The sequence below is a fragment of the Nelumbo nucifera genome, chromosome 5 (genome assembly GCF_055504915.1).
Source record: "Nelumbo nucifera cultivar China Antique chromosome 5, China Antique-T2T, whole genome shotgun sequence".
NCBI lineage: Eukaryota > Viridiplantae > Streptophyta > Magnoliopsida > Proteales > Nelumbonaceae > Nelumbo > Nelumbo nucifera.
In genome coordinates this window covers 55,802,501-55,826,554 of record NC_142653.1, presented here as the reverse complement: position 1 = coordinate 55,826,554, position 24,054 = coordinate 55,802,501, and the positions used below count along the sequence as shown (strand labels likewise).

The 24,054-nt window shown below is 35.3% G+C and overlaps 1 protein-coding gene across 2 annotated transcripts in view; it reads left to right on the top strand.

Annotated features, from left to right (window-relative positions):
- Positions 1–24,054, top strand: part of LOC104596791 (protein ROOT HAIR DEFECTIVE 3-like) — a 62,065-nt gene that overhangs the window by 17,370 nt on the left and 20,641 nt on the right. For both annotated transcript variants that reach the window (XM_010258082.3, XM_010258081.3), the window contains exons 3-13: positions 3,899–3,965; positions 4,042–4,144; positions 19,033–19,103; positions 19,214–19,277; positions 19,397–19,468; positions 19,555–19,602; positions 21,985–22,047; positions 22,171–22,227; positions 22,322–22,477; positions 22,570–22,635; positions 22,734–22,825. In XM_010258082.3, coding sequence (XP_010256384.2) covers positions 3,899–3,965; positions 4,042–4,144; positions 19,033–19,103; positions 19,214–19,277; positions 19,397–19,468; positions 19,555–19,602; positions 21,985–22,047; positions 22,171–22,227; positions 22,322–22,477; positions 22,570–22,635; positions 22,734–22,825 — 859 coding nt within the window. The remainder of the gene's footprint in view (positions 1–3,898; positions 3,966–4,041; positions 4,145–19,032; positions 19,104–19,213; positions 19,278–19,396; positions 19,469–19,554; positions 19,603–21,984; positions 22,048–22,170; positions 22,228–22,321; positions 22,478–22,569; positions 22,636–22,733; positions 22,826–24,054) is intronic.

Here is a 24,054-nt window from a genome sequence, read left to right as displayed (position 1 = left end):
CGAGCTGGCCCATGGCAGCTCGGAACACTCCCCAAACCGAACTCAAGACATCTCGCTCGCCACTCCAACACTTCGCTTCCGAAACACCAGGCTGACCAAACGTACCTGACCCCAAGGACGTCCGTATCCAAGGGCGACGCACCTGACTGATTTGGGATCTGACGCCTGACAGCCGCACTTCAAACGGCCTCCTGTTACCACCACCTGCCACCGTCGTTACTAGCCGCAGAGACGGCTCCGACAAAAGGAGCAATGGCGGTTCTGTCCGGCCAGAGGAAATGACATCCGAACTGGCAGGAGTTCAGAAGTAATCATGCCCGATCTGACGGAAGCCTGGAAGTGAGTGCGCGAGGTGGTTATAAAAGGCTCCTACCCCCCAGGAACGAGGTATGCTAACTTTTGCGCTATCTGGTCTATCTTGCCTTTGAAAGACTCTAACTTGAGCTTCGGAGCCCTTACGCCGGGTTCTCCCCGGAGCTTCTCTTCTCCTTCTGTTTCAGGTCCCTGCCACTCAGCTCAGAGGCAAGATCGTTGACAACTAAGATCGGCCGGATTGTGCATCATCAATAACTAACATTTCTTTAGACCATAAACATAGTTTTGAGAACATTCATGCAAGAAACTATACTAAAAGGCAACTTTTGTTCATGTGTTGATTTGTATTATATACCAATGGTATCTAATTAAAATAAAATTTCAAATAATTACAAAAGCAAAAAATCAAATAATAGCAAAAGGGAAAAATATATGATTGGTATACACAAACTCACCAAGCACAAGGAATATAGGTATTGATCCTAGACTATTCTTAGTGTAATATCCTACTTTTAAAAAATATATTTCACTTGTGAATTTTGGGGTAAAAATGAAAACTGTCTAATTAATAGATTGATAAAATTAACAGTGAAAAGTTGAATGGTTTGTATTTCTAGAGTAAATATAAACGAGTATAGAAGAATATAGAATGGCTAAAATTGTAAACTTATCCCTATTCAAACACTTTGTTGTTTATCAATAAAAGAAAGTATCCTGTTTCCCCTAGAAAAAAATAAAGAAAATAAAATTAGAAAAATAAATGTAGAACATAAAATAGATATAGATAGATGTAGAACACAAAACAGATCACAATGTTGTAACCTTTCTATGTTCATATGTTTATAAAATCTTTTTAAGTCTTTTTCTTGCCTTATGTGTAAGGTGAATGGGTGGCGATCTTAGGTTTTTACTAATGTTAAACACTTAGTTGTTTAGATTATATATTAGGCAATTTTACACAAAAAAAAGTCAGTTAGGTTAAATAATAATGTTATTGAATATTTTCTAAATGGTTAAAAAACTAGGATGAAATTCTTTGGAAAATCGTCCATCAATTTGATGGTTAGAGGTGGTCCAATTAATCTCCAATAGATCCTACATTAGATCTACAAATGTACAATGTTCATTTTAGAAATATTTTCCATTAGTTTATTATTATCATCTAAGCCTTGTCCCAACTATATGAGTCAGCTTCATGGATCCCACTTTGCCATTCCAATTTGTTTAATATCATACCCATTGTTAACTACATGAAAGGGACCTTGTGTTTAAATCATTTTCCACCAGTTTGTCTAAAATAAATTAGGTGCAAAATCACCATGCTTAGAATTCTAAATAGGTACAAAATCACTCTTTGGGGATGATCATCAGACTTCTAACATGATTAGTTTGCCTATTTCTTTGGATACTCCCATGGTCCAAATATGGTTGATCATATTCTCGAATTGGTACTTCCCATTTCAATTTGCAAAAGTTGTAAAAAGTTCTAATCCTTAGCCCCTGATTGATACTCATTGAGACAACCATATAGTTAAAATGGCATCAGCGTTGAACCAAACCACATGTCCATGATACAAACTAGAAGACTCAACAATTTTCAATTCTAATAGCACCTAGACCCACCTTCCATATACCATCAGTGGAGACCAGCTAACACCAAGCCCCAATCTCAAACATATTTAATGGTTGAGAGCTCTTGTTCAAATAGTTCTATTTTTACAAGTTCTTGACAAAAGTTAATCTTATCGTTGTTTCTTCAAGTACAATTGACAAATGTGCTTTCATTGAAGCAATCAAATTCCTTAGGAAGCTAGTAAAGTATGGTTATACTAATGATCCTTTTCCCCCTAATCAAATAGGATAAGCTTTACTAATATCAAGGATAATGTTCACGATACAAGCATGTAGTCCATGGGAAATTAAATGGTAGAGAGAGACTGACAGAGACTAGATAATAATTTATCCATATACCCTTTTTATACATATCGGATTTCATACTTTTGATGCTTTCTCTTTGTAAGCAAATATCACATTATGGTAAAATTGAAAAGGCAAGACCTATTGCAACTAATCTGTAAGGATAGTATCACTTTCAATTTCATGTTTTAATTAATATCTTCCTTTAAGTTTGACAAAGTGGCTGAAAATCAGAAGTTATAGCCACTGGTTGGTATTTAAGTTTCAAAATTAAAAGTTATATTCCTTATTACTTGCTCGAAGTCACCAGACATCCCCATTGACAACTCACATTGCTCCTCTGCTATTCCAAGTACTTTGCATACCACAATCCTGTAGTTTGATAATGTCTGTCTCACCGCGACATAAACAAGCAATTAGACAAACAAAATTAAAATAACAATAAAGCATTAAAAATGAGTAAAATGCATATTCCAAAATTATTACCCTAAAGTTTTCAGTGTTGATGTGTAGTCCGGCATTCTTATTATCATTAGGCCTGAAAATTTGAGATTTGGGCAACCAAGCATAACATGTTTTGCAATTTCTACATAAGTTCAACACCAGATTTTGCTGTAGTATAATTTGTCCGATCAATCGATTGATTCACTCATGCATTTTTTATGCAAGTGAGGTAAATAGGGAAAAATAGAATAACCTTCAATGCTTAGAAGCAAAGATTAAAGCCAAAAAAATTGGTTTCCTCAAAATAGAAAACCTAAGGGTTACTGGCAAAAAGAATCAAGGTTGAGGGAGACTCTTATGTGGTCATAGGGCAGATGCTCAAATCTTTCAATGATTCAAGGTAGTTCAGGCACTAGATAAGGGAGGCTAGATCCTAGACCACATAGATGAACAGATCATTCAGTTGGGTTTCTCAATCGACCAGTTCCTTGTGGACATCCTAGCTTGAGGGAGAGGGTTGAACCCTTTAGAGGCAATAAATGGTTCAGAGATTTCATGAATGGTACCTTCGATCAAGCCCTAAAGAAAACAATTTTCAATTTCATTGATTGATGCCCTAAAGAAGAAGAAGAAGCCTTACCTTTTTCTTCTTTGTCAGAGTTTTTCTCAATGGAATGCACGAAGTAGAAAGAGGCGGGAGTGTTTTTGGCATTTTGCTTTCTCTCTCCCTCCCTCTCTCAAATGCAAGAGGCCAACTTCTTTGTCAGATTTTTATTTTCTTTATTTTAGTTTTCTAGGCAGCGGTCTTTGGAGGAATGCCAGCTCATCTATCTGTATAGTGGTGGTCCTTAAGACCGCCGGTTTAGATAATTTTCTCGTAGTGATTGTAGTCTCTTTTTTTGGGCTTGATTGATATCTTGTGATATATTGTAATCCTGTTTTTTGATTTCTCTCTTATTAATAAAGTTAATTTTCCTTTTTGATCAAAAAATGAAAAGAAAATTAGTAGGATTTTTACTTTAAACTATGCTAAAGACATAAAGGGCTTGTGATGAATTGGATTGGCACCAAAGCCAAAAACATGTTTCTATGTTACTATTGTACATGCTTTAATAAATTATTACCTCTCTATGTGTCAATAGCTTTCTTTATGAATATTCATACATTTTCCTTTTCAAAAAAGCATGATTTTTAAGTTTTTTTAAACCATGATTTTGTTTAGGAAAGAGCACACTTTTGAATCACTTATTTGGGACCAACTTTAAAGAAATGAAGGCTGAAATTGGAAGGTGAGATCTTATATTATATTTTATTTTCAGCATAAAAATGAATGTTATTTAAATAAAATTTACATCTATTTTCTAGGAATCAAACTACTAAAGGCATTTGGTTGGCAAAATGTACAAATACTGAGCCTTATGCACTTGTTGCGGATTTGGAGGGCAATGATGGAACAGAAAGAGGAGAGGTTATCCCATAACTTTTAAATTACACATAACATATCCCTCTCTTTTTGTGAACTTATTCATTTGAAAATTAAATACTTTTTCTTGTTCATAAATTATCTTTCTCCTTTCTACCTTAACTAAGGTCTGTTATATTATTTTATTTTTAATTATCATAGAATTTCTTTTAGGCTCAATTTGGGAAAAGTGAATTACCAATATGTCTAGTGGAAAACCATGTATACGGTATTTCTAAACCTTGTATTCGTACTGTATATATTTATATTTGCACTCTTCCAAACTACGCAACAACTAAAATGTAATACAAATTTTTTTTTTATTTAGTTAACAACTATTATTAAATAATTTTTGGTACTATGATAGTTAATGCTCATCAGGCTTTCAACCTTATTATATTCTTTTCCGGTCACTAAAATATATATCATTTTAAAATAACTACATCTTATAATATGGTACAATATTTTCCTTAATGTAGCAAGTAGTATTTGTGAATTTCCATATGACATATCCAACATACATGAATTTCACATATTTTTTGGAGAAGAAAAGAAACACAATGAAGAGGGTAGTAGAAAATTAAAAGAATTTTTTGAAATGAGCAATAATTTTGACAGAAATGATTATTGTACTGATAATATAGTTTACAGAGTGGTAGAACATATTAACATTTATTCATTACTTTCTAAATATATTAGTACTTATATATGATAATATTTGATATATTATTGTTGATAGATTTTTTTAATCCAAATAATATATAAATAATTATAACCCAAATAAGCAGGTTGGTTAGTGTTCACCTGGGGGGGGGGGGGGGGTAGTTCGCATAACTATCACACTCCCTATTTAAGCTCATTAAGGGGAAACTAGAGGCTCCTCTTCAGAGAAAATTGTGTCTTAGAGCATTCCACTCTAAGTGTTTCTTAAAAAAAAAAAGGCAGGATAAAGAGAGAATAAAAGAGAATTTCTCAAGGGAAGATAGAAAATGATAAAAATCTCACTAATACATGTAGGCAAAGGAAAATCCTCTCTGTAAATACTTCCTATATATGTCTTTTGTTATGTATCCTTGTTCCTCTCTCTTTTGTTTCTACTATTAAGAAATGAAATGGAGGGAAAGAAACATAGTGAAAATGAGATTGAGGGTAGATAATGCCAAGGAGCCAAAACCTAAACCTAAGGTATGAAAGGGGAAGGGGGTAAGAGAAGGGGGAAGATGAATGAAGTTTTATTAATGATGTAGAGGATAAGCAATTCAATGCAAGGGGGGTGAGAGAAGAAAGGGAGGCATGTAGGTAGTCAGGGGTTGGGGATAAACATCAATTGAGACCATGCAGATTATTAGTTGGAATGTGAGGGGTTTAGAGAGTGCCACAAAGAGAAGAGTAATCCAGGAAATGTTAAGAAAAGAAAATCATAATTTAGTGATGATTTAGGTATCCAAAATCTAGGATGTGGATAGCATATGGTTCAAAGGTTTTTTGGGGAGAAAGGAATATTACGTGCTCATGGGGAGCTTTAGAGGGCATCTTAACAATCTGGAGGGATGAAATCGTGTAGTGCATCAAAGAATTGGTGGGTAAATACTTAGTGTGTATAAAATCAAGGAACACACAAGATGGGTTTGTATGGGTTCTCACAAATGTATATGGGCCAAACTCTTATAAAGAAAGAACTCTATTTTGAGATGAGTTAGCAAATATTAGAGGACTACAGGATGGATTGTGATGTCTAGGGGGAGATTTTAACATAATCAGGTTTGTGAAAGAATCTGAAGAAGGGCCACCGCAAGCATGGGAAAATTTAATAAGTTCATAAAGGCCTTTGAATAGAAAGATTTCTCTGGGGAAATCAAGATATACATGGTCCAATCTTCAACTTGACAAATTTTTAGTGTCATTAGATTGGCAAGAGCCTTGAACAGATTTGCCAGGAAGAACATTGCCTAGAATTGCTTCTCACCATTGGTCCATATGCTTATTTCGGAGGAGATCTAATGGGGGCCCGATTCCTCCAAGATATGAAAGCATGTGGCTTACCTATCCAGAGTTTAATGATAGGGTAAATGAGTGATGAACTTATCATATCCAACTTCCAAGATGGGAAGGCCAAAATTTCCCAAAGAAGTTACAAGTGCTTAACGATAAAATAAAAAAGTGGAACAAAATGAAATTTGGGAGATTAAAAGAAAAGAAAGCAAGATTGATCTCTCAAATTGAGAAAATTTAAAAGAAAGAGGTGGATGGTCCCATATCTGATAATGACAAAGACTTGAGGTGGTCTTTGAAGAAGGAGTTAGAGGATATCCCATTAAAAGAGGAAATATGTTAGAAACAAAAATCTGGAGAGAGATGGATCAAGGAAGGAGATGGGAATACAAGATATTTTCATAGCATTATGAATGGCAGAGAAGGAAGAGCCTAATTACTTCATTATGTGTGGGGGACTCTAAGATCACAGATCAAAATAAGATAGCCAAGACTTTTGCACCATTTTAGAGAAATCTTTCAAACTACTTAGTGAGAGATGGTCAATTGAAGGTCTAGAGTAGGAGGTGTTGGGAGAAGACCAAGTGGAGCTCCTAGAAAGAATGATTTGAGGGGAAATTAAGGAAGCAATTTTCTTGACAGATAGACCTAAAATTAGCTTTTGGATTCAAAGGTGATTTTGTTAGAGTATTCTATGAATCCAATAGCAAGGGTAAAATTAGCTTATGGATGAACTCCACTTTCATACCATTGATCCCTAAGAAAGTGGGTGCTATTCATTCAAGGTATTTCTGACCTATTAGCCTAGTAACTACCATACACAAGATCATTGCAATGATCCTATCCATTATGGTGAAAAAGTTCCTCCTATCTCTGATCTTTCAGTTTCAAGGGAACTTTATTCAAGATAAGCAAATTGTGGATCAGATTTTAATTGCTAATGAGTGTGTTGAGGCCTAAAAGAGATTAGGAAAGAAGGGAATTGTGGTTAAGTTGGACTTGGAGAAATCCTACGATCTTGTGGATTGTGAATTTTTAATTAATATTCTCAGAATTTGCAGTTTTGGGGAGTTGTGGTGTAAATGGGTTAGAAGATGCTTGCAATCAAGTCATTATTCAATACTTGTTAATTGTTTAGTGGTCTACTTTTTTGAAGGTACTAGAGATCTTAGGAAAGGTTCCCCATTATCACCTTTCCTTTTTGCATTGGTAGATGAGGTTTTGAGCAAATTAATCTATAGAGCGAAAAGGTGACCCATTATCACCCATTATCAGTTGAGAGGGATAGAATTCTGGTTACACACTGGCAATTTGCTGATGATATCCTAGTTTTCTATGATGGGGAATATAGAGATGGGGTGGAAAATTTGAAGTTTCTAGTAAATCTCTTTGAGAGGGTATCCAACCTAAAGATTAATTAGAATAAGAGTTTATTGATAGGCATTAATATTCAAGAAGATATTTTGGGATATATGGTTGATTCCTTGGGGTGAGAGAGATGGGAGTGGCCAATCAAATAATTAGGATTACCTCTAGGTGACAACCCCAAGTTACTCAACTTTTGGAACCAGTGGTGAAAAGGTTTGATAAGTGATTAACTGGTTGAAACACAACTATATCCCTTTAGGTGGGAGAATAACTTTGATTAAATTCACCTTAGCTGACCTTCCTATTTATTAAATGTCAATTTTCAGGATGCCCTAAGTTGTGGTGCAAAAAAATTGAAAAGATTATGAGGGACTTCTTGTTGGAACCTGGGGAAGGAAAGAAAGATCACTTGCTTAATTGGGAAAAGGTAATGAAGTTAAAAGCAAAAGGGGGTTAGGAATTGGAAGCTTGAGATTGAAAAACTAGGCATTGTTAAGTAAATGGCTATGGAGATTTCTGAAAGAGGATCAAAGATTTTCACATAAAGTGGTGGCAAGTGTGCATGGGCTGTGAAACAGTGATTGGGATGTTGGTTGTCTTCATAGAGCTACCATGGCTACTCCGTGAAAATCTATCCATGACTCTCATCCAAACATCTTCAACCATATCATGTATGATTTGGTCTTAGGTCAGACGATTAGGTTTTGGGAAGATATTTGGCTCGAGGAATCCCCTTTGGAGGAGACTTTTCCCTCTCTTTACACTCTTTCCAATCTCAAAGGTAGACCGGTGTCAAAATTTATTAATTCGCCTCTCTCTCCTCTTAAGCAGAACTGGAACTAGGGATTTACTAGAAACCTTAGAGAATTTGAAATTCCTAATGGGTCCACTTTGCTTACATTACTGAATTTTGTGGTTCATAGGGATGGGATGTGGATAATTGGGTGTGGACTCTAAATCATGTTGGGCTCTTCACTTGTAGCCTCCTCTTCTTCCCTTTCTCCCTGTTAATGAAATCTGGTGTTCCCCCATTCCTCCTAGAGTTAGTGCTTTCTGTTGGGAAGTATATCACAACTGCATTAACACATATGTTAACCTCCAAAGGAAGAGACCAAACTAATGTTTGTACCTATATTGGTGCTGCACTTTATCTCTTAATCTCCTACCCTTTTGTTGGCTTTATTTGGGATTTATCCGCTACACTTTTTGGTTGCAGATGGCTCCCTCGTACGATCTTGAAAGGATTGTTTAGCCCTTCTAATTGCAATCTTACAAATATAACAGGCGGATTAATGTAGTATACAAGGACAGTAGTGGTTTGGATAGTTTGAGAGGAAAGAAATTTAAGAATATTTGTAGATAAGGATAGGAATAAGGAAGCATTGATTGAGATCATAACCATAAGGGTGGTTCATTGGGTTAAAACATTAGATCTGTTTTTAGACTTTCAAGTTGATGATTTCTTTAGATCTTAGGTAGCAAATGTTGCTCCCTCTTCTAAAAGGCAGATAACATTAGTGGATTGGTCACCTCCATCAAGTGGTTGGCTGATACTAAATTTTGGTGGGAGTAGCGTGGGCAATCCTGGCCCCTTCAGAATTGGAGGATGTATTATAGATGAAGGAAATATATGTGTTCTCTTCCCAGGTCCAATTGAGTAAGGTGATGCGGTCTCTGCAGAATTTTGGGCAGCTATTTCTGGAGTTGAGAAAGCCAAGGAATTGAGTATTAAACAATTAATTATTGAAGGTGACTCCAAAATAGTGGTTGAATGGATAAAGAAGGGAGTATCTTGGCATCTAAGGAATTTTCTTAGGCATTTGGCACTCTAGGGGCATGTCTGTTCAGGTTAATTGGGTTAGAAGATCTGCCAATAGTTTGGCAGATGGTCTATCTAAGCAAGGGGTTTTAGAAACAGAGTATGTTTTGGACTCAACTGAAATATGTTTGGAGGTCTAGACACTCGGCATTTGTTGTATTTTCCACAATGTCTTGTTTCTTTGCTTTCTTTTAAAATTATTAAATTCCTCTTATGAGTTATTGATAAAAAAAGGGGGAAAGAAACCAGGTGCTTTTACTTGGTTGATTATTGTCCCTCTATCATTACAAGTTAGGGACTAAACCATCTATGGTCGAATTCCCAAGGGTTGATTATGGCTCCCTTCAAATGAAAATGAAGAACAAAGGGATAAAAATCATCTATAGTCAAATATTCAATTTGATCGACTATAATGCCCTTTCTTGTACACAAATTCATCTAATTGACTATAACTAATTGTGAAAAAAGGAGTGAGAAGGAGTTTGTATCAAAAAGAAAAGAAAGAGAGAAATGTATAGTTGTGGAGTTTATAAATTGTACTTTATTTTTTTCCTCTTCTCATTCTTGTACACTTGATGTAAAAGAGATGCAAATAAAAAGTTCTGCTTAAGAAGTACTCTATTATTCTTTTCTTTTGTTCTATATATTTTTTTCTCTAAGTCAAAATCAAAAGGTGTTCTCTACTTTCTTGTGGAGATGTAATCAAGGGGAACAATATGATTCCTTGAATGGGTCTTACCCATAATAGTAAAAACTCAATCACCTGAGTAACTCAATGGTCAAGTGAGATCATGGTCTTTATAACCATGAGTGCTTGGGTTCAAATCTACACATTCTCAAAAGTATTTCTCCTCCACTAAGAGTAAATTTTGGGGATAAAAAAGAGAATTTATTAAAATCTTCAATAATTATATAGGGAAAAGGTCTTAGGAAAAATTATTTCAAAAGGATAATATAAAATATATGTTTGTATCTATACTCATCCCCTTCACATTTAAGCTTATTCTGATGCCAAGTGGATTGACTACCAAAATCATTAGCAATTGACAAAGGGCTTTGTGATATTTCTCAATGATAATAGAATTTCATAGAATTCTTCAAAACAAGCAATTGTAGTTACACTACTGTTGAGCATTAAATTGGAATTCATAGGTTTAAAAATGTGGAGTTCAATTTAAAAAAATGCCTTTAAGTGGTTGCATATATGGCAATAAATCTAATTAATTATGTATAAAGAAAACATGTGGAGTTCAATTTCCCCTTCTTTCATGGTAGAATTTAAAAATGCCTATTCTATGTCCATCTCTGAACACACCAATTATTCTTGAAGGTCCAAGATTACCCATACAACTTCCATCAAAGCTAAGTTTTATGAATCCCCTATCCAGCAAACACTATATTGGATTAGATATTGATCTACTGGATGGTGATTCCGCCACTGCCTTCCATCTCCTGAGAAGATAGACCTAGACAAATTAAAGAATTTACCCATGGATTTTAACCAATGTGCAGTCCTGTAACAACCTTAGAGCTTTCCTTGTCCTAAAACAACCTTGTATTCTTTTTTTCTTGTACAATCTAGACAATTGCCACCCTTATACATTTCCACATAATCCTACCCCTTTTGTTTGGCCATTCAAAGAATGATGAAATAAATAGGCCTTGAGCGTTATTCAAAGGAGTCCAACTTCACCCAAATAAAGAGAGAAACCATTGCCAAATACAAGTAGTGAAAGAACAAGAAATTAGCAAGTGATAATAGTTCTCACCATTATTGGCCTTACACAAGAAACATCTATGAGGGGATCAACACCACTATGATCTCTTCTTTCGAAGTAAATAACAGGTATTAATCTTTCCATAAACAACTTCCCAATAAAAAGCACTAACCTTGGATGAAATAGACCTATGACCTATCCCAAACCTCCCTAATTGGAAAAGGTTGTGAAGAAGACAAATCAGAAAGGATGAGGCTTGGAGAAATGAAGCACAAGTAAGGGAACCAAAGGGGGAGCAAGCCCAAATTCGGTTATCAAGTTTGGAAGCATTCAGAAAAACAGCATTTAAAAGTTGTAACAAGTTAGAGACATGAGGAGTTTCTGAATCCCTTAAACCCCTAGGGAAACTCAGATCCCAATCAATACCATTAGCATATCTAGAAGGAACAAGGAAATCAGAAACTTTTATTTGACTTATTCTATCCTTCCAAAATGTTCTTTATTCCTAACTTTTGTTTTTCAATTTCTTTAATTTTCTTGAAAAACTCGCTAATTTCCTTCTTCTCAATGGACCAATCTCCTCCACCACTCTTTAACCTGCTTAAAAGCAAGATTTTCCAATCACATATTCTCAAACTTGAAGGGTGATGGGCCTTCAAGAGGAGACTCTTTCTCTATACAAATGAGGCAATGGTTTGAAGTCACTTCGGACACCAAGTAAAATCATCTCTCACAAGGGGGATTTCTTTCAATTCAAGGGAATCAATTAGATCATTAAATTTTCTCATGTTAGTGGAAATACCCTGATTTGGATTATTTGTTTCCCCTAAAAATCTTATAGCACTGAAATCCCCTTCCAAGCACCAAGGGCCCTCCTAAAGATCTTAATGGCTAATAATTCATCCCAGAAAAGATTTGTATCTCTATATGTTTTAGGTCCATAGACATTTGTTAGTGTCCATTCTCTCCCATTTGACGATCTTTTGATTTTAATGGAGATTGAAAATTGACCTACCAATTCCTCTACACAATCTAGTTCCTTGTTTCGCCAAATAGTGAGAATTCCCCCTAAAGCTCCCCAAGATGGGGCATAAGTCAAGCTAAGCCCCCTTGATCTCCGAATACTTTTAATCCATTTTCTATCAATTTTAGAGAGTTTGGTCTCTTGAATCATCACAAAGTCAGACTTTTCTAAGAACATTTCTTATTAGCTTATGATATTCATTTAAATGGCTTAAAACTCCCAGGGGAAAATCCTGCACCTAATTGATCTTATTTTCTTATGACCTTTCTCCTACTTTCCTCCTTTTCATGGGCTATTCCATACTTGAGTTTTTCAATCTTACTGTTTCTTGCTTTTCAGGAAACATTTGTGTTCCCTTTTTACCTTCAGCTGGTCTCTCTTCTCTTTTCTCCTGCCTTCCTACTTGCTCTAAAGGGTCAGATCTTGTCTAGGCTGTGTTTTCTAGCTGAGGGGTAACTTGTACTTGGTCAATAGAATGATATGAAATAACCCACTACTCTCTATACTCTTCCCTACTATCTTGTCTGGCAGGTTTTCTAGGATAAGGTTCAAAATTTTCCCCTTCTCTTCCTCTAACTCGATATCAGAACCAACCTCTCTCCCACTCTGAGTGGCAGTCGAATTGAAAGCTCTGAGCTGGGAGGTCTTCGCCGGGCTTGAACAAAGAGGGGAGGTAGCAATAGAACAAGAAACAGGAGCAGACAAATTTCGTAAGGGCATAGTGTTAGGGGGCATAAAGGGTAAGAGACTCCCTGTTCCAGGTTGATGCAAGCCAAATAGCCAATCGCTGAGTGCTTCCTTTATTGTAATTTTCCTTGTTCAAAAATACCTAGAATGCATTCGATAGTTGTTCCTCTTGTGCTTTTGTGCTTGGGTCACTGTCGAATCCCAAGTTCCAAGTGCGCACACCCTGACTTTGTTTCTGCATTGGATTTGAATTAATTTCTCTATCAGTCCCAATTAGGCTTTCCTCGAGGATAGGAGTGGTTATTTCCGGTCTCTGAGTGGCGGATCAGAACTTTTGATCAGTGGGGCACACCTCAAGCATTTTAAATTCATGAAAAAAGACATTATTAAGTCAAATATTATTTGAGTGGGGGCAATTGTCCCCCTCTGGCTTCTACATAGATCTGCCACTGCTAGTATCCCCTTCCAGTTCCAGAAATAGGTTGGATGAATCATCAAATAAGTGTTCTATGCCCAATTCTTCTTCTTCCAAGACTTTTGTAAGCCTTAGAAGAATTGATACTACTAATACTTGAAGGCACATAGTCGTCATTGTTTTCTTCTTGGCGCAGATCTTCCCAGTCACTGTCTGCATCTGAATCATCACGTACTGCCCTGGAAAACTTAGAGTTTGGTCTGTTTGGGATGATAGAATTGTCACTCGAAACTGGATTCCACATAAGGTTAGCAGCAACAGTGTGAAAATCCTCGTCGGAGTTCCTTCTTAGAGCCTGAACCTGGTTCCTTAGGGATCGGGGGGTTGGTCGATGATAGACCACATTTCCCATCTCCTGACAAACGATGATCAACCTTTGCCTGATCACTGAAAGGGTCACGTGACCTACTGGGTGGCGGTTCCGCTGGGCCGATTGTGAAGTTGGTCACGACCGGTGGCGGTGGTCTACCCCTTACCGCGGTACCGTCTTTTCAAATGGCTTGAGGGACACCTTTCCTCGACCTTCTACCACTTCAGTGAACGATTTAATTGGGGTCCTTCGATCAAATTTGGATGGCTCAGATTGTTCAGCTTGTCTAGAAGCCTGTTCGCCACGTGTCTTTTCGAGTGCCACGTCATCCTCTTCTTCTACCTCACAATGCCTCCTCCCACAATTGAGCTTCCTGCGACAAGAGAAAGCCAAACGTTGTAGGCGGTATTGTCAATCCTCGACCATCTAGGAATAGCTTCAGACTTAAACCCTCATCAATCTAAGATACGCCATTCTAATTTCCGAAATGTTCGAGTCTTCAAGAGAGCCCCGACAAATGTTTGCAATCTTCTTGAAAGCTTCGACTGACCAAACATTGGAATGGAAGCCCTACGACCTTCACTACCGTGGCTTTTGAGTGCTTTGGACTATTTGCGCTGGGATTCCAACTTCCTATAATCAAGTTCGGTTTGGATTGGCAAAGCATGGATCTCTTCTTTTGTGCTGGCCATTTCGAGTGAGGCTTTTCTATCTTGGAAAGGATTTTTCCGAGAATGGCTTATTTAGAGAATCCAAAATTGGGTGAAATTTGCTCTTGGGGCAATATTTCAAATGAGATTTTCATATGCTAGCCAACCAAAAAGTGGGTCAATGTGATATTGGAGATGTATCTATCCAAAATAAAAAATTTAAATTTGGCAATGTTCGAAGACTATTGGAGATAAAAGAAATGGTTTTCTTATTATTGATGACTTTTCAGAGAAGTCATGGACAAAGAAGATGATGTTGTTAATTACATTCAAGAATGTCTTGAACATATTAACAACAAAATTGAAGCTATTATAACCAGTATATATACTAGTCGATTATGCTGGATAATAGTAGAGTGCTAAAGTTCAAATCAAGATAGATGGACAAGAATGGAGGTTTTATGAGAGACAAGCTTTAAGAAAGAAGGAAATAGAGTAGGATGGAGAAAGTGTAATTAGGAATATCAAAGATCAATTTGACATTCATATTCAAGATATAAATTTTGATGATTATTAATATTACTCATAAAAGTCAACTCAGCTTGAAAATCATATTGACAATTTAAAAATGGAAATATTGGGCAAAAAGGTTAACTTGTAGAGTCCATTCTTGATGGTGATCATTTTATGTTTAAAAGCCTAATAAGGCAAATTCGATTCAAAGAAATTCTCAGAATACAACCATGAAAATTACAAACAACTGATATCTAAGGGGGTATTCTGTAGTGTGAATGAGAAATTGGTGGGAGTGAATTAATCCAAACCACACCCTGTAACAGAGACCAATCTACACCACACCACAGTCCATATCTATAGTGGCGTTCTGTATTTTTTATTGCATGTATCTCATAGACATTTTATCAATGATATACATAGTTAATCATAAATGTCTAATTTTAAAAAATCAATCAATGAATTAATATTAACCAATAAATGTTAATTTTTTATAAAACAATAGTAAAATAATTAAAAATTTTAAAAATATATTTTAAATATTTAAAAATATTATTTTATTGATAAAAACATTAAAAATTTATAAAAATTAAAAAATTAAGTAAAATAATTAATATTTTAGATCATACAATCGAAAATGCAACTATAGGAATTTCAAAGATAAAACTGAAGGTGTATTTCTGTGTATCTATAGTTTGTCTTAGATCATAGCCTCTGACCCTTGCTCCTTAAAGCATGGGTAAAAAATAAACCATGGACGAGACGTGTCCACGAGTTTGCATCCATAAATAGAGCATAATACCAAAATCCTTTATTGGATAAAGTCGGGGCAGGTCCCCATACATAAAAAAAATACTAACTGAAGAGGGGAAGAAAAAACCGTATTCGAAGACAGTAAACTTAAATGGTGGGCTTTTCCCATCTGACAAGCTTCACACACAAAATGATGACTAAAAGAACCAGAATAAGGTAAACCGAATTTAGAAATAATGTTTTTCACAACTCTTAAGGAGGCATGACCAAGTCATTGATGCCATTCCGACAAGGAAGTTTTCTCTCCAACACAAGGTTCCAAGTTTTCTGTCCTCTACTGAACTACTCCAGGAAACTAATAAAGTCCATTTCTACTGGATCCTCTAAGTAAAATTCTCCCTATATGGTCCTTCAAGACATAAATTTGGATGAAATTTAAAAATTAGATTATTTATCCTTGGTAAATTTACTTACATAAAGCAATTTTTTGGTAAGAGAGGAAACATGAAAAATATTCTTTAGGGTAAACTGATTATCATTGCAAACTTGTAAGTTGTCAACACCTGGCATTATATGATGGGTGGCGCCAGTGTCTGAATACCAAATTGGATCAAATCTAGATCCAACTGTACAGCTATTGCAAAGAACACCACTATGAAAGGCTGCGTGATCTGCTGGATGTGAATTGCTTTCTCCTTGATATGATAAATCAAACCGTTTGTCACACTCCAATGCACCATGGCCTAGTTTGTTACACAATTGACAGACAATGTTATTTTGCTTTGCCACGGCCTTGCCCACGGCCTGAGGGCTAACCTCCATTTCCCCTGCCTCTACCACTATTGCTGCTGCCCCTGTTTTGATTATAGCAATTCTGAGGGGTCTGAAAATTGTTAATAGTATTTTTATTATTCATGGCAATATTCACATTAGGATTTTCACTAGAAAATTTATGTTGTAAAAGCTAGGATTCATGGCTCAAAAGTAATCCAAGAACATCACTAATATTGAGTTGATCTGCATCAGCTTGATTTGTGATGGTTGTAATAAGAGATTCATACTCACTTCCCAAACCAGATAAGACGTATAGAACCAGATATTCTTTTGCTACTAGTTCTGAAACTGCAGAAAGATTATCTGTGATGGTTTTGGCCTTCTAGATGTAGTCACTGATGGGGAGATTTCCTTTCTTTAGATTTTGAAGTTAGCACCTTAGTTGTAGCACCCTGGATCAAGAATGAGAGGAGAACGATCTTTCTAGAGCACTCCAAACTTTAGTAACAGTGGAAAGAACAATGACTTGTGCTAGAACTCCTTTAGTAAGAGAGGCAACTACTTGGGTGCACTCCAAACTGCACCCAAGTAGTGAAGTCTGGATTCAGAATCCACCTACTGTTGTCATTGGGATCTGATATTTCTGCTAGAGGAGGTTTGGCCGAACTATCAACTAGTCCCATGAGTTTGTGAACTTGAAGTACTAGAAGCAACTGAGCTTTCCAAAGAAGAAAATTATCGCCATTAAGTTTAATGGTGAGATAGTGAGAAATGTTTAGAATCGAACTAAGGTTCATGGATAGAGAAGCAGTTTGAAAGAGGGTTGAGTTCGAGCTCATTGCTTTAGAAGCAACAGAGGTATTGTAGGCCATAGGCTCTAATACCAAGTTAAAGTTTAAGAGAAGAAGGGTCAAATTTCACTATGATGAATAATTGTACATGGCTGAATATTTATACAAAAATAATAAAGAATAAATTAGAAACAATTACAAGAATAGAAACAAAGAAATAAGGAAAGATCTTCAGTAGGAAACTTGCTAAGAAGAGAGTTTCCTTTTTGCTCTAATTGATCTCTCTTTGGTAAGAGTCCTCTATAGCTAGTATTTTTTTTGCCAAGAAGATTAGATCCTTCTTTGATAAGAGATCTAGGGCTCCCTTTGTTAAGAGTACGAGAGCTCTCTTTAGTAGGAAGACTGGAGCTTTCTTTGGTAAGAGTGGAAGAGCTAGGACTGGCCGACCTAGGGTTGGCCAGCTCTTCAATACTGAGCAAGTGGGGGGCCCATCCTTATTACCAAGGGAGGATGGGCAGATTCTAGAGGAATTAGGCAGATGCATGGGTTTGGAGACTGCAAATTGTGAGCCGACTAGAGAAGAGAGGACTGAGGCTTGGGTGATGAACAGTGTTAGGATAGCAAACATGTTAGGACTCTCGTTCCTGAGTGGAGAGTCCTGTGCGAGAGAGGCGTTTCAGTGTTTTCAAGAACAACTTGAGGAAGTAAGAGGATTGGAGCAGGCTAGATCGGATAAAGAGCCAAAGGAGGAATCTGCTTTCTTCTTGTTGATGAAGAGGAGGCTTTCAAGTTGGGGGATACCTTGGGAGCAGGAAGTTACGAGTTTTATGTTGACTACGCATTTAAGGTGGACAAAGAGTTGAGAGGGAAAAATCTTGCAGGCAGAGGCAGACGGGGAAGGGGTGGAGCTAGGACGTTGTTTCTCATGGTGGGTAAGGATGGCTTTGAGTTGGGTAGGAAAAGTGAGGAGGAAATCCCAAGTGTTTGAGTTGAATAGGTGTTAGAGAAAAGGTTTTTGTCTCGTTAGTGGGAGTTGGGATAGTGGTAAGTTTTGTATCTTTTAGAGGTCAAAGGTCTTGAGAGTTTTTTGAGCTTCTGTCTGGTTCTAGTATTGGGCTCCCTAGGCTGAAGGAGCGTATAGTTCTTTGTCTCTTTTTTGGGTCCCAATCTCGGGGGCCCAATTGTATCTCCTTCTATTCTCCCTCTTTTCAATTTTTAATAAAATTTTCTTTTCTTACGAAAACAAAAGTACAGAGTTTGGATCTCTTGCCCACAAGAATCCAACCCACCTTTACCCACATGACATCATAGTTGTACATTGTGAATATCTCCCATATTTATATGTTACCATTCATGGGAAGATGTTCCGAATGTACTGTAGTGTCATGTGGGTAAACGTGATAAGGATTCTTGTGGGCAGAAGATCTGGAGTCATAAGTACAGGGGCATAATTGAAGATTCTACAATTGATACATAATTATTGGGTAGGTGCAGAAATATGAAAAGTTGCATTAATTCAAAAAACTGTTAAGATTATGAGTTTTGGAAACTGCAATGTGGCTTCCAAAGCCAAGAGTTATGTCATCTGAAATGGTAATGATTTATAGTGTTAAATTAAATAAAAAAGAAAAGCAAAGAGGGGAGAGAAACAAAAAAAAGAGTCTAGGAACAAAGGTATCAATGAAGAAGGAAGAGTGTGTTGTCTCTTCTTTGGCTAAGTTGCTTAGTACTCTATAAAGGCCCATATAGGCCATAATGTTTTCAATATTCATCTCTTGTATTTGTTTCATTCTAAAATATTATAGTGAATTAATATGTTAAATTTGTATGATGTCTTTTCGTAGTCACCATATCTTTACAAATAATTATCTGTCTTATCCTATCTTTCTACTATACATATCTATACCTTATATTGTATACCATGTATAAATGAAAACAAAAGTAATCTCGAAAGATTAATTAGAACATAAGGTTTCTCATCATTATTGTTCAAGATATTTAAACAATCTTATTATTATAGAGTGATACTGCATTTGAGAAGCAGATTGCCCTTTTCGCTCTTGCAATTTCAGATGCCGTGATCGTTAACATGTAAGTTATTTGTTTAGAATTGACGAATCATCTGTAACTATCTTGTTGTTAAAACAAGTGATCTCGTAAAATTTCCAATGATATTAAAATTATACGTCATTATATTTTAGGTGGTGTCATGATGTTGGGCGTATACATGGTGCAAATACGCATCTTCTAACGATTGTATTCCAGGTTTTTCTTTTTGTTTCTTTTCTTTTCTTTTGTCTCTATATGAACCCCTTGTCCAAGTGACTACGCTAAATATTTTGATATTGAATTGTTATATTTTTTATGATGGTGTATGAAAATAGGTCATGATGCAGTTGTTTAGTGGAGAACTACATAAACGAACTATATTTTTTATTTTACGTGATAAGACCAAGGTATGTTCCCCAGTTCCTAATAATTTCCTTGAGATTCATGTAGTCTTGGTTATCTAAACTTTTTTTTTGTTTGTTTTTTTGCACAGACTCCATTGGATATGCTAAAAAAACAAGTGAATGATAATGTAGAAAAGGTAGTTTCTCTTTGTATTTATCAATCTTTATTGTAAGTGAGACTTGCCACCCATTGTCTTTGCCATTTCTCTAAATATGTTTTATCAATACAAATTACTCTAGCTGATTCAAGTTTTAACATATTATTAAAAGTTTTGTTAATATGTTTCCTTTGATATGGAAATTTTGTTTTCTATAAATGGACAGTAGTGTAGTACTAATATTTTCTCCTTTTCCAAGTTCCAATCTAATAGCCACCAGGGCGTTTTAAATGAAAAAAGTTGTAAGAGGGACAAACTCAAATCTCTTTTAAAAGACTTCAACCTCTCTTTATATTTCTCTTGTAATTATTGAGACTTCCCCTTCTCTATTTAAAATGAACTTAGACCACCGCTATTAGAGTTATATCTAACTGAATTATTCAAAAGTCGTTTTTTTGCCATTACTGATTCTTCAAATTTTCAAAACAAATTTGTCTTACCAAAAATCATGGTGGGCATTTGTCTTATTTTTCCTCATAACCAAATAATGTAGCATTTCTAAATACTATTAATGCACAATTTATGTTGCTAGATAAGAGAAATCAAAGTGGAGAATAAAAAATGAGTATAGTTGTCTCGATCAAATTCTAGTGGTTACGGTGAAATCCATGCCCACATTACTTGTCTCAGCTCTCTTAGCTACAAGCAAAATTTGTAATGTCCTTAACTTGCTTCATTATCAGATTCCCATGATTTATTTTGACCCTTTTCTTTTTTCTACTATGGATGCCTATCTATGATTTCGTCATCTGTAGAAATATGAGAACAAACATACACTAGGGAAACAAAGAAATGGAGATACATAGAGAAGACAATCCAATAAAAGCCAGTTACAAGGAAAGAAGTGTTTACATAGGTTTTGAAGAAAAAATATTGGAAAAGTCAAAAAGAAAAATTCCCTTGATTATATAGGAAGGCCTTCAAGCCATAGCCCCCCACCATTTAAACATATGGCAATCTGTTGGTTGTTCACATTTTCAAACAGACAACCCACTCCTCATATACATAAATTGTTTTTGACTATATTTAAAATTTTTAACTCAGACATGTGGCACTCTAAGTAGGGGTGTCAATTGGACTGGATTTGGTTCAATCTGGTTTAGTCCAATGTGAGTCCATTACAAATGGACCTGGTCCAATCCAGTCCAATGTATATTTTGGACCATTTTGGACAGGTCCAAAGACTGTCCAATCTGTTCAAATTCCTGTTAATTTAGATTAGTTTCAACTCAAACCTAGTCCATTGACACCTATGTTCTTATCTTTTATCAATGGACCAGATATTGGCTCAACCCAACATAAATTCATTATGGATGGGCTGGGTCCAATCCGAAATGTCATATTGGTCCGTCCAGTCCATCCAAATTCAATATGTCTTATTGGTCCGTCCAATCCGTCTATATGGATTTTGATTTGGACGGACTCCAACCCAAACCTGGTCCATTGACACCCCTAACTCTAAGACAGGTGCCATACATTTAATAATAGTTTTTTTAGAAATACATGAGAAGTAGGAGGCTCCCATTCTCATCCATTCCTAAAAAAATGCAGGAAATATAGAAATAGTTATCCACAACCACTTCTACCTACAACCATTAGTTAGTTTTATTTGAATTTCAAATATAAATATAATTATTAGACAAATAGTGAAACTCAAATAAAATAATATTACTGTAAAAAACAAAAACAAAGAGTACAAACCAAAATGATACATATGTGTGACTGCTCACATAGATAAAATACAGTAAGTCTCTTAAATCAAATAAAAATCTATCAAAACAACAAATGAAAAACCTAACCTAAATTTTTAATATAAATAATTTAAAAAGTTGAAAATTTAAAATAGTTGCCTCATACTGAGTACGGGAGTCATGCCTAGTTAAGATAGAAAGTTGTATAAGATTTAAACTTTCTTCAACTCCTCCATTTTAAACAAAGTTCAATCAACCAATGCTCCCCCAACTTCTTTTTCTTGTTCTTTTTATTCATCTTCCTCTGATCCTTTTTTATCACTTTCTCTTCTCCTCTCTCCCTTGGTCTCTATTACAATCGTTGAACATGGAACTTGATTGACTAAGGTCACATGTAAATAGATAGCTAGATGAGGGGAGGTCTTTGTCCCATGAATTGCCCAAAAGGGGATGCCTAACTCCATTTTGAAAAGACAGAAGGTTTTAATATTAAGGTGAAAGATCAAGGAAAGTTTAAGTCTTTTACCCAATATAAAATCTATAGGCCAATCTCCTAACTCGTCAAGTAATCCAATCAGTTTTAACATACTAAACACTATAGTGATTACACCAACATTAGATTTTCTAACAATTATTACATTGATTAATTACATAATTACTTTGTTTGCAGATTTGGGATTCTATTCAAAAACCAAAACTCCTTGAAGGAACACGATTGAATGAATATTTTGATGTATGATATCTCAAACTTTCTCAATTTATACATAGTTGCTCTTTCTTATTCACTACATAGATCTAGATGCATATGGGTTTTAATGTCAAACTTTATTTATTTATTTATTTTTTCTGGGGGCAGGTTCAAGTTGATGCCCTATCTAGTTATGAACGTGAAGAAGAGGAATTTAAAATTGAGGTATATTAGATATTGCATTAGAAAAGTTGCAAGTATGATTGGGATTTTGGGGACATTCATTTCACTAAGGTTCCATTCATTGATAATATTGAAGGTTTCTAGTTTAAAGAATAAAATCTTCCAATCTATAGCCAAGGATGGCTGCCAGTCTCGATATTTTGGGGTTGATGCTGCTACACTTTCAATAAGTGTGGAGCAAATGTGGAAAACTATTAAGGAGAACAAGGAGCTTGACATTCCTGCTCACAAGGTGATATTGATGCATAATCTTCTAGTGGAATTAGCCAATAAGAGATGTAGATTGTGCTTTGACATTTATATTGTTTGTCCTTTTAATTGTAGATTATGGTTTCTTCTTTACGTTGTGATCAGATTGTGAATGGAAAGTTTGAGTCTTTAAAGAATCAGGTATGCATGTTCATTATTTAAAACTTGTTTTTGTTTTATAGATTGTTACATAGATTGACAACATGGCATACCAATTAATATTCTTGAAATTATTGTAGGATTGGGTTAAATTACATAAGAATATAATAAGTCTAGATCCAAGCTTGTTCGGGGAGAAGCTCGTTACAATCCTTAATACAAGCCTATCGCAGTAAGTAATTTATCAAGTTTATACTATCGGAATCAAATAATTATCCTATTATTCATAATGATGTAATTCAATAGAAACTTAAACTTTTAAGCATGGTTCACATTACGTATAGCATTCATAAATATTTGTTTGCAAATTTTATGGTATAATTATGTTTTGTAATACTAGTGAAATCACTATAAGCTATGAATGTTGCAAACTGAGACTATAAATAAATGTTGTATACCATCTATTCAATATTTATACTTGAAGTATACAGTTTTCAGGGTGCACATATTAAATGTTCAAGATTTATTGTATTGTAATGCTGTTCTTGATGATTGAAATTTAATTCATTAATCAAAAGGATAGATCAGGTACAATATCCCTAAGAAAGGTGCGAGGTTGCAGCCTTTCTCAAAACAGAAAGGCTGCATTGTAGTGCTTTTGTGATATAGGTATTACAAACCACATTTTTTTTAAAGTATAATTGCTTATATTTGTCTCATAAACACATATAAGGAGTTTTTCTTCTTTTTTTTTATTTTTTGAAAATAAACCTCAAGCTTAATCTATTTAACAATAAAATAGAGTAATTACATATCGATGGATTCCTCAGATATAAGAGAGTTAATACAATGAGGAGGATATTTAGACTGGCTTACACATCTATTCAAGGATATAAGGAACTTTTAAAAAAGAAAGAATTCACAAAATGCAATTTGTACAATATGCTTAAAATGCAATTAATGTTATATATGTATATTTATAGACAAAACTACAAATATACTTTAATTCCATTCCTTCCTCAAGCAATATAGAACAAGGAATCTTTCCATACACTTAAGAGTAGGAAGAGAAAAAGTCAAACATAAGAGAGAGAGAAGAGAGATTTTTGAAAATTTGAATCTCCCTCCAACACCCTACCATCTAGAGATTCCACCATTTCAACAATGGGGATCACAACTTCTTGGCTTTTCTTCCTTCGAATTCTCCCTATAACTCTTCTTGTCATATCCCTCCAGATCATTGTATTGTTTTAGAATTTGTTTCTCTCTGCCCTGTTCTCTTTCTATCCTCCAACACACACAACATTTGTTTTATGTTATCACCAAATATTCCATGTTTGACTTTCATGCTTTTCCTCAATTCAACTTTAAACCTTTTTCCAGCTAGTCCCACTACACTTTTCCAACTCTGTTTTTTAATGGAGAATGTCATCCCATCCATGAAGCCCTTCAGCCATTCAA